The sequence below is a fragment of the Prinia subflava genome, chromosome 1 (assembly GCF_021018805.1).
Source record: "Prinia subflava isolate CZ2003 ecotype Zambia chromosome 1, Cam_Psub_1.2, whole genome shotgun sequence".
In the NCBI taxonomy this organism is placed as follows: domain Eukaryota; kingdom Metazoa; phylum Chordata; class Aves; order Passeriformes; family Cisticolidae; genus Prinia; species Prinia subflava.
Window position 1 is genome coordinate 34,273,032 of NC_086247.1, and position 15,458 is coordinate 34,288,489.

The 15,458-nt window shown below is 37.6% G+C and overlaps 1 protein-coding gene across 2 annotated transcripts in view; it reads right to left on the bottom strand.

Moving 5' to 3' along the window:
- The window catches only part of PREX2 (phosphatidylinositol-3,4,5-trisphosphate dependent Rac exchange factor 2), a 172,964-nt gene that overhangs the window by 32,054 nt on the left and 125,452 nt on the right, over positions 1-15,458 (bottom strand). For both annotated transcript variants that reach the window (XM_063392853.1, XM_063392862.1), the window contains 2 exons: positions 13,635-13,749; positions 601-667 (listed from right to left, as the gene is read on the bottom strand). In XM_063392853.1, the coding sequence (XP_063248923.1) occupies positions 601-667; positions 13,635-13,749 (182 nt within the window). The remainder of the gene's footprint in view (positions 1-600; positions 668-13,634; positions 13,750-15,458) is intronic.

The window sequence follows — 15,458 nt, forward strand, 5'->3', positions numbered from 1 at the left end:
GCACTGTTATTTCTCAAACCACAGTAGATCAATCACTTTTGCAGGTAAGACCCCAGGAATTTCCTTATTCCCCCTACTGGTGTGCAATACGGGAATTAACTCTCCAATGAGAGAAGAGAGCATTAAATTAATTTTTATAGCCCCTGGGATCTCTTAGCCACAGAGGTTTAAATACAGATGAAAGCATTTGAAGAAAGCCTAAATGAGAAGAACAAAGCCATGTGAGCAGGATGCTGAGGGAGTATTTAATTTGGAACAGCACTTCCAGGTTTCAGAACAAAGAATTTCTGCTGGCACCTGTCTTCTCCTACCCTACATGCTCCTAGAGCAGTTGCTCTGAAACCATGGTGGAAAAGGAAAGTTATGATTCCTCTTCTCAAACACAGACACCCTCCAACCATACCTTTTAATACGAAACCACGTGGCACCACCTACCCCAAAAAACACAGGTGGGACAAAAAGCTGCAAGAGAGCTCCTCCTTTCCTTGCCCCTCTGCCCCCCAGCTCTAAACAATTCAATTTTTGGTGGAATAAAGAAAGTCTCAGTAACAGAGTGTGTAACATGCAGAGTTTAATTAGGCACTTATTATTTTTATTTACCTTATCTATATAAGCTGCTTTAGATGTTGAATTTGAAGGTAAGTTTGATTTGTCCAGGTAGAATGCCCTGAAAGAACAAAGAGATACAGTAAGGCAAAAACTAATAGTTTCAAGTCCTGAACAAAAATTCTACAAGGGACTATTCTTAGACACCATTCTAAGGTTGGAGAATTTTTTTACCTTAAGGTAAGAGAGGGTCAAGGATCAATACCATAATAAACAGGCACTATAACTCCTTTTAAAGTAATAGGGAACTTTTTTTTTTTTCTGGAGACAAAAACTCTCCCTCTGCCATTTGACAGTACAGTACAAAATTTTACATCTAGTTATCAGAAAAAAATGCCATCTGAAAATGATTTTCAACAAATGAAATGAAAAGGTCTACATGAACCTACCCATGAAAAGGTCTGCAGCAACTGTATAGATTTTAAGAGCGGCTTTGGGAAAACTGGCGTACAAACAGTGCCTGAGCTTCACATTCTACAATTTTTTTTTAAATATTTGCTGTATATAAGCGCAGTAACATAAAAGCAGAATCCCCAACATGAAACATAGTACTGACAGATGAAATGTATACTTGTTCATAATATACAAAGAAACAAAAAAGCAGAAACCCTATAGGTGACAAAACTGCATTATACATTATGCATTATGTCTTCTTCAATTCAGGAACCATAGAGGAACTTTTGTTTTAACTTTCCAACTTATAAACAACTTAATTGCTCAGCACAGAGGAGCTATAATTAAACACCTCATAGGTAAATATCGTACATATCTTTGTGATAAGATCACAGGTTTTATCGCCTCTGCAGCAACACTTAAATAAGTCTGCCCCTGCCACAGCAGTGAAGTTGGACAAGATGATCTTTAATGGTTGACTAACCCAAACTGTTCCATGTTTCTCTGATCACAAAACTCATTCAGGTGGTTGTAGAGCTCCTAAAATCTCCTGTGGCAGATGAAAGTAGTAATATTTGGTAGTCCTCCTACCTACCAGTGAGAATCAGGCAATAGCAACTAATGCAGAAACTCTGGGCAACATTTAAATGAAACAGAACACAAGAAGCCCACTGAACTGTGGAACATACAGGGGAAACAAAGGAGAGACTCTCCAGTGACAACCTCAAGGTATTGCTGTGATCTAGCTCCACAGTGTGTGCTCAAGGCACAGACCTGACTAAAGGTCACAAGTGAGCCACGACCCAGGCTGGAACTGAGGAGTTTGGCAGCCAAATTTCATATGCTCTATAATATTAAACAAAACAAAACAAAAACCAACCAACACCACCACCCCCCCCCAAAAAAAAAAAGAAAAAGAAAAAAAATGTCTTCTTGTATTCTAACTCTCAAACAAGAGGATCAGCTGGATCCCACCGTCATTAAAGCACTGATTCATGTAGCACACAAGGTTAAAAATTTCTCGCCCTCTTATTTTATGATTTCATCTAGAAGTTACATTGCTGCACACTTGCTGCCAGGAGTGCAGACTGCAGATCTGAATATCTGTTACTCTTCAATAATCTGGAACAACTGAGTTCATAAAAAAATCCATCCACCTTTTATTTGTTTGTAGTTTGTAGTTTTGAAAAACAATTTCTCCCAAATTTAAGGTTTGAATTAATTCCCTCAGAAAGCACAGCAAAGATAATCTAGTTCTGTTATTCCATTAAGCCTGTTGCATGAACTACAATGCACTCTGTGTCATAGGATGCATAGGGCACTACTCAAAGGAAAAGAGGTTTGTAGAGAAAATTACTCATAAATCACTTTGAGTGGCCACAGCACATAAAAGCTACCTCAGCAGCAACAGACCAACCTTTTTTTCTTTGTTAGCAAAGGTTCAAAACAAAGCCTCACCCTGCTCTGCACTGAACATTATCAGACTGAAAGCCTACACCGCTTTTTCCTGCCATACAATAGGAAAATCTGCTTCATTCAGAGACTGTTCAGCAATCCCATCTCTTTGGACTGTTATTCCAGCAAATTCAGCTGCATTAAATGGAACCAGAAATGAAATATGGAACAGTACACTAATTAAAGGAATATATGGAAAATAATTAACTCAAGGTACAAAATGAAGCAACACAGACACTAGAATGGGATATATGGTTATAGGAATTACTCCATTAATTCAGGCAATTATTCATTAACCTAAAAAATGCAAACAAAAAATCAATTATACACAACATTCATTTTAAATATCAAAATATCCTGTTACAACTGAAACTATTCCTTCCCCATCAGACAACACTACCAGATGTTTCTCAAGTGCTTTATTTTTATTGTTTTTCATAAAAACTGTCTTCAGTATTTTACAGAACATGACAACCTGTGGACAGCATATAAATTTCCAAAGCACTTCACTTAATTACTAAATGCTTGTTAAGGTCCTTAATCATATTTTATGAGAAAAGTTAATGGCAATCTTGGCATGGTGCCCAATTTGCACAATATTTTCTAAGCCATTTGAAATGAACCAGAATGAAATCATAGTTCTCTGTCTCCAAATGTGATGTTAGTTTAGCTTTTAAAGCCTTGCAATTTCTCTAAGATCCATCAGAAAAGCCTTCCTCTAAAAAAGAAAAGGTAGATAATCCAATACACAATAAATCTACTGGGAATTACTGCTCTGTTCGACTTTTGTAAGATATCCCCTAAACAGCAATGTCAAATAATAGGGACAAGTATCTCAGGATAAGGTAACAAATATCTTAGGGTTCAAAAAGAAAAATCTCTCACAAGATAAATGCTTTCCCAGGATGTCTTCCCAGAACCTGAGTACAAAGGGAACGCAGAAGTACTAATGTTTTCTCAGTGATGCATTTTACAGGGTATTTTCCAAAACTGACACAGACAAGTATAAAATCCTGAACATTGAAATTTTGCAAATAGGACCCTAAGAAGGTTTCAGACCTGCAAAGACACACATTCCTGAGTAACTTCGAACAGAAAGATAATGCAAGAAAATCCAAGTGTTTAGTCTTAGTCTCAATTTCTTGTGGCAGTAAGCCCATAGGGTTATCCTAGGTATTGCTAATCTTTTCTTTAAAATACAAGGGTAGTAAAGGCAGAGGAGGTAGAGGGGGACGTAACTGAGTTATGAAAATTAATACCACCAAGTTGATAGTTCTGCTCTAGAAAGGTTTTGCTTTGATGTTATAGAACAGAAGAATTTAGCCTTATATGTTTGCCATCACTGTGGCAAACATATAAATTAATTCTTACTGTCCTCAACAGAAGTATGGAAATAGATCTTAGTTCTACAAGATTTTTTATCCCTCAGTCACAAGATAGTCAAGCCAATGTAGAAAAGCACAGTCAGCAACCTGAGAAAGGACACATCAGAACAGAGGTGTGGAGTAGGGAAGTGTGGGAGCTCCTAATTATTTTCTTCAGTTCATACTAAAAAGCACATATTTATGACACAGATAAACAGTATCTGTCTTTTTGACCTATGTGCACACATACTTTTATATTTCTTGAATAACAATTCTATGTTCTGACATGTAGTTTTTAACTACACAGGTGAAAGTGTGTATAAGATGTTTATTGTATATATATGTATATATATTTATAAATATATATTTGTAAATACATATATTTATATACATTTATATACATATAACATATATGTAAAATTTTGATTTTTTTCTGTAGTAAATCTATTCATTTTCTATCATAGCAAATCATTTCATGCATTCTTTTCACTAAATGGCAAATCTCAATAAATGGTAAATTACTAAGTCTAATTACCTTCTCAACCCATGCTAAGACTCAGCAACTTTAAATCATGTCTCCTAGCATCTGTCAGTAATATAATCCCATGTACAGTGTCACCAGCATCTTTAGTAGGTGCAGAAAGGTTTAATTTTAACAGCTGAAAAGCTTCATGACTGTTCCATGATTTTAAATTGTCAAAGAGCATATCCAGTAATAATTTTACCCCTCACAACTATTGTGAAAACTGAAGTGCAGAAAAGAAAATTAGTACCATGTGGCTCTAAAGTGTGTAACTTGTATTTCAGGAGTAAGCAACTCAGCAAGCCCTATGCTTTGGTAAGGTCCTAACACCCTTGTACTTGGCACGGGTGAGGCAACACCTTGAATTCTGTGTTCAGTTTTGGGGCCCTCACTGTAAGAAAGACCTTGAGGTGCCAGGCCATGTCCAGAGAAGGGCAATGAAGATGGAGAAAGGCCAGGAGCACAAACCTGACAAGGAGCAGCTGAGGCACCTGGGGTTGTTTAGCCTGAAAAGAAGGAGGTTCGGGAGAGACCTCATTGTTCCTCTTGTAATGAGGTGGAGGTTGGCCTCTTCTCCCACATAACAAGTGATACAAGAGGAAATGGCCTCAATTTGTGCCAGGGGAGGATTAGATCTGTTATTAGGAAAAATTTCTTCACTGAAAGAGTTGTCAGGCTCTGGGAGAGATTGCCCAGGGACATGGTTGAGTCACTGTCCCTGAGGGTATTCAAAAGATGTGTAGATATGGCACTCAAGGACATGGCTTAGTGGTGGACTGAACAATGGTGGAATAACAGTCCATGGTTTAGTGGTGGGCTAACACCAATTCTGTGATTCCTGGCTTACCCCCATCACAAGGTGGCAAACCAGCTTTTGTCAGTCTCTACTGATGTCATGGTTTAGGAATGATATTCTCCAATTTAGTCTTCCCTCTGAAAGCACTCCAAGCCATGCACCATTACTCACTCCCCCTTCCCCTGCAGCTGGCTGGAGAGGAGAACTGAAGTCACAAAAGGTAAAGATCACAGGTTGAGATCAGAACAACTTACTAGAAACAGCAGTGGGGTCAGAAAACAAACAGTAAGAGCAATATTAATGACAAAATTGTACAAAAGAGAGAGTGATTCCCACACAAAAATGCTCTCTGTGGAGCCCACAGTCTGACCACAACCATGCCACCCTGACCACTCCCTCTGGCTCAGGACCAGCACTACATTTACTCCACCAGAGGGAATTTCTTCTCCTTGGAAGAGACTCCCTTCCCCTGCCCCTGGCATGATGTAAGGTGGCACAGAACAATCTCCAGGTCCAAGCCATGTCCCACCTGGCTACTGCAAAAATTAACCCTGTCCTGGCTGGAAACAGGGCTCTAATAGTTTCTAGGGAAACTGTTATTTCTCTCTACTGTGGGAAATAGTGCAGACTTTGGTGAAGAGGAGGTGACTGTATGGTGAGACAAGAAAAATACAGAAAAAAGAAAAAAAATTAATCAGGTTTAGGAATGCATTTAAATACTTACAAGTGGGAAGGGATATTAAGAAAATTTCAAGAAATGAAACTTAAAGACTTGACAACCATCTGCTTTATTGAACTAGACTGGGAGTCCACTAGCAGAGACACAGACTTTCAACTCTTTCAGCTCCTGAAAATCAAATTCCCAAGAAACTAGACCCTTAAAATAAGGTGAGGAATCTTCATAATGCTCCTCATTTTCTTGCAAGACTGCAGCATTTGGCTAAACTACTGGTCTCCCACAAAGTTAAACTATCTTCAGCCTGTAAGGTATGTTGAGCAATTGACACTAGAATGAGCACAAGTATCTGAGGTAGGAACAGAGGAGGATGCTTGCAAAGCAACAGTCCTGCTATCAAAGCAGGCCTTTCACAGCCCTACTCTTAAACCTTTGTAAACACAAAAGCAGGGGATTGCATAAATGTGAGCATAGAAATGTGAAGACAGAAAGTCATGGATGACAAAAAAAAAAGGAAAAAAAATCCAGTTTGTTCTACGTAACGCTGCCCACTTTTCACCTGTTTTCCAGATTTTAGTCTTCAGTGTCTCTAACTACATCCAAGAGCACTTGAAACCATCCTATTCGTGATGTGAAAGAGAAGTTCTTCCACCACAGGCCAGTTACAGCTGCTCTCCTGCTTCCCCCATCCCTATCAAAGCAGCCAAATCCACACTGAACCAAATAATGCTAAGTAATTGCTTCCACATTTCTCTTTCAGACAATGGATGTCTCCTTTTTAGCTCCTGATATTCCAGACATGGAATACACTGCTAAAAGAGACAACATGCCAAATACTCATCAGGTGGTTAGGGTTTTGACTACTGCAGGCTTGGGTTGGATTCCTATCAGTGACCAGGAGTGAAAGAAAAGGCTCCACCTCTGATCACTGCAGATAAAGAAAGCAGGATGAACCTCATGCCCACCCCAGTGAGAAAAGAGTCAGTACATATGATCTACCAAGACTCATAATTTTCAACTACAGGACACTACCAATAATAAATACTGATCCTATTCTGTCAAAAGTCTAAAGAAACAATTAATTTACATTCACAGAATAAGCACAGCATGGAAAAAGGAAAAAAATCCCAAAGCTAAATTCAAGCCATCTGGTAATATCTTTTAGACCAGCTAGACAAATTGAATTTACTTTTCCCAGGATCTCTCTTTTCTCTCTCTGGTCTTGCTTCACTTAGATGCAATGAATCTTAATTTCTGTTCTATCTAAAGGGCTTCTCACTAAGTTCATTAGGAGACAAACTTAGCTATTATTTCTTTGTTATATCTTTTAGAGTGAATGCTTAATTCTCTTTCATAAGGACTCTGCATTTAGAGAGAGTTATGTCACAAATTTCTAGACACTTGGAACCAAATCTAAAAAATCTACGAGTCATTAGATTTCTGAAGTTTATAGACATATAAAATACAGGATAAATTTTTCTGTGTAGTATTGTGGTCCAACTTTACTGCTGCTGTTTTGAACACAAAGCTGTGTATCAAACAGGTAGTACTGAACACAGGAAAGCAGTTTTTCTATGTGATTTAGAAACATCTCACTGTAACAAAAAGAAAATATTATCACAGAATCACTCTCTGAAACATGTAACACTCCTCACATCACTTTTCTAAATTTGATGGCAATGACAGAAATTGTCAGCTGCTCATTAACATGTTGCTCACTGAACTGAACAGACATGAAGGAAAGACCTGTCACAGGACAAGAGTAGCACAGGGACAAGCAACATAAGTTTCTTGACCACTTGAGCATTTGCTTTGGAAAAGCTTTCCACTGGAAAAGGAGCCTGTCAGCCTTAAGGTGGATTTAACGTATTTACAACAGGAATTGATATACAATCTAGCATTTTGATAACGCAGGTATTGCCTTGAGGCTTCATCATTTTGTTTCAGAGACAAGTTCGTTCTTTCATAGTAATTAACTACCTTTAAGTGGATACATCCTTTATGTCATTGTTATTCATTTATAGCAAAGCAACTATTAGAGAATTTTAGTTCAGCCTGAAGCCATGAGTGCCATCACATCTATTTTCTGCCTTGACTAAATTATACAAGACATGGAAAACATCGTCCTGCCAAGAAGCCTACAGCTTGAGAGGCTGTTGTGCATGTATACATGTGTGCATAAATAAAAAAGATGCTACATTACTCAGACAGTTTTTGTTCCATGTTTGCAGATATTCTAGGGGCAGAAACAGTTTCCTTTTCTTATCTTTCTGAAAATTAAAATAAACAAGAAAACCCAATAATATGAAAACCTTGTGAATTGTAACATCCCAGAATAAAGAATTCAATTTAATTTGCAGTTGCTCTGTGGAGAATTACTTATGATATAAAATAAATACAGGAGGCTTCAGACAGAAAAATTATTTGAAGTTACATTGTAAATGAAACTCTTTAAAATTACAAATATTACATTCAGTGTAATCAGATGTTCAATGTAATGAGGGTAGTTAGCTAAATCATTTATCATTAGATTCACTGATTATAATTGCTTCCTTAGCATAACAGACTTGCATTTACCTCCTAAAATGATATCCAAGAAAGCAGCAACATAGGGAGAAAAACTTAGCAATAAACCCTTTTCCCTTTACTGCTTGCTTTAATTTTTCTTCTATTACGGCTGTACAACAGACTACAGAAGTAGCTGCCAATAACCCTGGACACAGCTGACTTCAAAGAATAGCTCCAAATCACACAGAATGGTAGGCAGGAAGGAAGGAACATTTTTTCCAGACTGCCTTTCTCTATTGATGCCCAGGCAAGTTAATTACTACACAGTGGTAATTAGCACCCACACCAGTGGCAGGGATATACAGCAACCCTCAGCTGTCTCTCCCACAGCATGATCCTATCTTTGGAGTAAAGAACTGGGTCATCTTATAATCAGGGGTGTCACAAGAAAGTGCCATGCTGAGGATAAGAGAAAATTAATGGAAAAGTAGAACTCTCCTGACCTCACCTTCATCTATTATTCTTCTCATTTCCTCTGTAGGTTCCCAATCTTAGACACCATAGCATCAGAAAACAAATTTTGAAGGTGTTTATATGTCTAAATGCAAGCATATAGTTCTGAAGAAGCATTTAAAATGTTCATCTACCTAAAAGACATTAATTTCTCTGATTTCTTACTAGCTAAAAATTATCTGCATAGACAGCTTTGGAATGCCAGCACGTGTACTGATGTGCAGTTTTCAGCAGCTATAGACCACCAAAGTTTGCTCTCTTGCAGTCAGCAATGAAAGCGAAGCACACTGCAGAGACACAGAAGCTGGAACAGGCTTGGTACAGCCCAGCCCTGCACCCTGCTGAGTGACCTGTGCCCTGAACATCCTCTCTGCCTTTGTCATGCATCCCTTATGTGCACAGACATATCCAGGAAAAAACCTCTTAAAGCACAGATGTGCTTGGGCTTTTCTGATTAAGCAGCTAACCAGATGCACCTATAGAAGGCTGCATTTTAATAGAATGTCATAGGAGGGACAGCTTTTACTCAGAATGAGAATCCACACCACAAGAAAAATCAAACCATCACCACCAGCAAAAAAAAGATTAATCTGATAAAATGTTGAATACAGAGATAGGAAGACTGAAAGAGCAAGCTTCCTGCTCCACACTCAAACTCCCATCCCAGGTGAGCAAACCCAAACCTACGGTAACTTTGACAAACATTACAGAAGTTTCATTCTGACACTGAAAGTCCATTTTCAGAAATGGCTTACTTTTTGCAGGAAGCTAACCCAAACCCTGTTTCTCTAAGGATAAAAAACTATTCTCATATCCAACTAAATGTTTCACTTTGAAGTTTCTGTTCAGTCCAAAGACTGGCTGAGCTATGGCCATGCAGCTAACCTGTCTGTCAGGGTCTGTCCCAGCTTCCATCAGGCTTGCATCACAACCAACCTGACCATCACAGCAAGGACCGTAAGGTTTATTTCTATGCAATGCAGTAATAGCCAGCATACTGAACCTTACTGCAGGAAATAGATCTTACATTCTTAAACTGTAATTTTGAAGCATTACTGCTTTAAGTTTATCCTCACATTTTTACAATTACATGACTCAAAACTAGCAAGACAATACTTAAACCAACCAAGCAGTCTGAGTAAATATAGTGCATTTGTGAGATTTTGTTATTCCTATCAGCATTTATGGATTATAATTATAATATTAGTTATGGATTTGAACATCCTGTACTGTTAAAGCAAAATAATGTTTGATCTCTGTAACAGCAAAAGGATTGATTTAGGATGAAAAAGCCTGTTTGAAAGTCAAGGAGTAACAAAGAAGGAAGATGGGGACAAGTGAGAGGAGAAAGGAGAATACAGAAAGGTCTCAACATTGACCTCCATAGTGGTCACACACAGAGGTTCTGTTTAGTCCATTTCTAAATTAGAAGACAACTGCTGAGCTATCAAATACATAGTAAGAAAGATCTTGAAAATCTCTGCTGACCTAATTACTTTCACTTGGATGTACTGAACGTTTCTCATTAGCAAACAATTTGATCAGGTTGAATTGACATTGGTGGCAACTACTAGCACCAGCTCAGCCCCCAAACAGAATTTGAACGTAACTTTATTTTCCTTGTCAGTGTCACAGAAATTGAATTGGTGAACTACAAATGTAAGTACAATTTGATTAAAAAATCCAGCATGATTAAGAATAATTGTGGGTTAGATGCTGAAAATTTCTCAGCAAATTGAAATTTCATAAACTAGATAGTGGTTGTTTTGTTGGTTTTCTTTAAATAACATCTTTATTTCAATAAAACACTTCCTACATACAGCTGGTGTAGAGGATATCGCCTCAGGAATTGTAGCAGAACTCAACCTGAGCTTATCTTAGAATAAAAGTTCCCTTATATTACTAATAAGATTCAAATAGCTAGAGTTAAGTCCATTACAGAAGATGGAGGGACATTTCCTCCATTCCATATAAACATTAAATTCTATAACAAATTTTCAACTGCCTTTCATCCATTCTCATAAAATGCTAATCTTATCAATGACTATTTCATAGCTGAGGTAGTATTTGCAAAAGCCCCAAAGCAAGAACCATGAAAGACAGAAGCTCTTATGATGCTCAAATCAGTGTCAAGGAGGACAGTTTTGCACCTGGATTTATTGCATCAGTTCTGATACTGTGGAAAAGCTGGTCAGAGTTCCAGAGTTATGAATGACTTCTGCAATAAAAGCAAATGTTCAGGTGTTCACTTAATGGCTATGCTTCATGAAATCCACAAAAAAAATCCTAATATATCTTTTGATTCTTTCAAATAAATTATCTGTATATTAATCTTTTTAAAGCACTTATTAGTGTGAAATGCATCACCCAAAATATTCTATGTACTAAAACTTTAACAAGACTTAACTACAAGAAATTAAGAGGTAGCTGAGCAAAGATACTACTAATTTTTTAATTTACTCTCCTGCTTGGGTACATACCAAGCTAGGCCAACATCTCTGTTTGCAGCTGGGACCATACACAACCAAGGAGTCTCTTTTATTTCACATCATTACTGGAGCATTATTAACTCAGTGCATCAGGAACAAGAGAAGCTGAAATTGTTTCCTGAGTTGTTATCAATGGATATCTTGGCTGCAGTGTCACTGCCAAGCATTGCTTTCTTTCCCACTAGTCCCCATGCTCTTCTCCCAAGACTTTTTCCGTAGCTGTTGCTCACACTTGCTTTTGGTAGCTGTAGTGATGGAGAGATTATAAAATGTTCATCAGATGGTCATCTAACAAGTAAGCAGCAGATTCATTTGCTATGGAAAAAGAATGGCTTATGGGTTGTATCTCAAATGACTTATTTTATTACTGATTAAGAGGTGCTGCACAGAGGATTTCTTCCATATGAAGAGTTTTAGTATTATTGCACTTGAATATATTTCCAGGGAATATTCAATTTCATTTTTTTGTTCTTCTTTAGAGCAATTACCCAAATGTTAATATCTTTTGCTGCTGTAGTTACTTCATTAGATTCTCCTGGCCAAACACCTACACAGGCTAGCAAACAGCAGAACAAGAATGAAGCATCTGCTTTTCTGTTTTTCCTCTTCACATTTTGTCAGTTACTTCCTGAAGCTGTTTGTGCTGCACTTAAGAAATGGGCAGAGTTCACCAGAAAGCAAACAAATCAATTACTGAATGTTCTAGTCAGACATTAGAGAGCTGAAAAAAACATCAATTCTTTTCCTGTTCTTCTGACTGGGCAGAGATACCCATGGTAATTTTTGTTAATGACAAGTTTTTCATGGTAACTTTTTATAAAACTAGGCCTTGAAGTTAGCAACTCATCAGAGCTGTGAGTCACAACACTGTAAAGAGGAATGTACCTCATTACAGCCACAGCATGAATGGAGGACCTAACTCATGAGGTAAGCAAGGTCAAGGAACACTAGAGCATAGAGTCAGGAAGAATTTATTTTAAGGATTTTCATGGGTCGTTAAAGTAGTCCTAGTCATAGAAAAAAAAAAAAAAAACAAGACAAAAAGTCTTGCCTTGTCTGACTGATAGAATCTCTTTCCAACACTAGCTGATTTAATCTAGGCCAAATACTGGCATGACCAAAGTTCTCTGTAAAACTGATTTATAACATAAGCCTTGTCACATAAATACTCAGGAGACACCCTTTTTCCCAAATATGAAGTGTCAATACAAGAAGATGGAAAACAAACTAAATAAATACATTTGTCATTGACATACAAGGACACTGACAGAGACGTCACACCAAAAAAAAAAATCAAATCTACCATACTTACTGAACGTAATTGGCTTTAAAATCACTTTTGCTATAGCAGTACTTAGATTAAAACAGAATCTAGAATCCCACTCCTTTAATAACAAGATAAGTAATTTCACAAGATCCATGAAGAAACCTTTCCAGAGAGAGGACCAACAGGTGAAGGAATTGCAAAGACACCCTCATTTATCTTCTTCCCCTTTCTCTGTTGTCCTTGAGTTTATTTTAACTCCTGTTCTCTGCTACTTTTATAAACTGCCTAATTGTCCTGGTGAAATGACATTTCCATCCAATTCAAGAGTTTTAGAAGTGAATGGATGTGGTTTTACCACAGACCTTTGGGCTCCTCAACTCATGAGGCAAGTAAGAATACTCAAAAAGATGTTTTGCACAGAGACAGTGAGACACAAGAGTGATCTATGTACCCATGTTCCTTACTTTACTTCATAACTAATAGGTTATTTTGTGTAATAGAAATTCTGTCTTTGTATGCAATTCCTTAATGAAATATGTACCAAAATACACAGCTGCAAAATTTTCTACATATATTGTCAAGTATGCACTCTCTAATCCATAGCCAACCCTGATGCAGATATCCAAATATGGCTGTATTCCTATTAATATGGTGGGGTATAGGGGAAAAGAGCAGGAAAATAACATTATTTTTCTAGTCCTATTATGTAGAAATTAGGTAAACATGGTCTCCAAAATCAGGTCATAATGTGTAGCAATTCTGATACTCCAGCTGTGATCAAGTAGACCTTTCATTTTCTATATGCATTAGTACAACAACCTAGAGGAAATTACAGCTAAAACTTTCAGGAGAAAACAATTTTTGTAAAAGTAACTTAAATGTGCAGAAATCAGAAAAGTCAGAATCGTGAATCTAGGGTGTTATTCAATCGTGACCCAAAAGCTAACCACCATACAACACATTTCAGTTTAAAGCTGTGTCACAGAAACTGAATTGAAGAACAGAACTCTGTAAGGCAATTCCACAAATGTTGGTTTTACCCACCGTAGTTTCTGATTATACTGCTTGACTTTTTCTAGTGAGGCAGCATTAATCTGAGCTTGAAATTCTTCCACTGAGACGCTGTCTCTGTAATAGTATCCTTCCATGCTCTCCAATGCTGTGAAAAGAGAGAGTGGAAAGGAGAAAGATCAGTATTAAATATTTAGTAATTGCCTTCTTTGTAGTTTTGTTCACACACAAGTGAATTACTTTTTAACCTTGAGGCTGTGACCCCACTGTGAATTGCTGAGCTGTTTCCATATGCCATCAAATTCGTTCAGATCTCTCTTAAAGATTTCATTTACAAGAAAAATTATATTTCTTGCCCTGTGGAAAATATAAAGGAGAGCACTAATTTGAGTTCCTTTGCTCTAATTAAAGTATTCCTGCCTTTTGAATGCAAATGTGGGGTTTAATTCTGATATGTCCTGGAAGAAAACAGAATTAGCTGGGGTAGAGGAGATAAAGGATCAATGTAACTTTCACAGAAGGAAATCTAATAACTTCCCATGAAGCCCAGTTTTGGGAGCTGTGGAGCACCTCACCTGGAGGTTCCTCTAGTTATACCCACTGATAATGTGAATACTTTCTTCTGGATCAAGTAAAGCAAATTTTGCTGGATCTCTCAAAATGGACTAGAAGATCCTTTTCAAGGTACGTGAAGTCAAATACTCATCTGTCTCTACCTTTCATTTCACCAAACCAAGGATGAATATTGCTACAAGAACTCAAGAACTAAACAGAAACTTAAATAAAAGTATTCTCATGAAAATTTGAACTGCAAATATTAAGATTTTCAAATTAAGAGGTCAACCACATTAACCAAACCACAAACCTCAACTCTTCGTGAAATAACTTTTTTTTTGTGGAGAAACATTAAAGGCTTTACAGTTAGGAACATTGCCACTTTAGTAATCCAAACACATTCTAAGAACTCATCACCATATCAGCAAATGCAAGCCAAAAGCAGTTTTCACGGAAACATGCTGCTGCCTTACAGCTTCAGCTGAACACAGAATATTAATTCTGCTTGTATTGCTTAATATGACCAGTTAATAAATAATTCATTTATTGTGAAAGAACATGCAAATTGCACTCCCCTGCTGTGCTTTCACAGTTTGTAATTCTACTTCTTGCAAAAAATATTAAGTTTCAACAGTCAGACTTGATTCTTCATTGGTTCTAAGTCACACCAGAAAGCTCAAACAAAAATATCCACTGAACTCCATTTATAACATCATGTTAACACGAACAGAATTGATAATCCCTACTGCTTATTTTACTGGCATGAAGTTGGTTTTATTCAATTAGATTATCCAACCAGGAAACTCAGTCATCTGCGAGGACTGGCAGGAGCACAGATTCTGCCTCTGTGGGGCCACGCTCACAGGTGCAGGCAGAGACTCACATGCTGTGTGCTTTGTTCCTGCCCTCTCTTAGGGTTTAGCATTTTTCTAGACAGTATATTAGAAAGCCCTTTTGTAAGGAAGGTTTCCTTACAAACACATATTCTATGGTATTCTTCAATCCAAGATAGGCTATCATGGTCTGAAGGCATAGAAGAAGCAATTGGGAAAGCAACCTGGAAGAATGGTGGACCCAAAAGTCATAGTTAATGGGACATGGTCTGCCCAGGGACCCACTGCAAGCAGAGCATCACAGGCATCTCTATTGTTCAATGTCTTTATCATTCACATGGGGGATTTAAGACAAGTTTGCAGCTAATGCCAAGGTGGGACAAGCAGTGAATTACACTCAAGTGCAGGGCCACATAAAGAGCCAGGCTCCTCACAACGGCACAAGCCAGCACAACGAGACAATCCACGC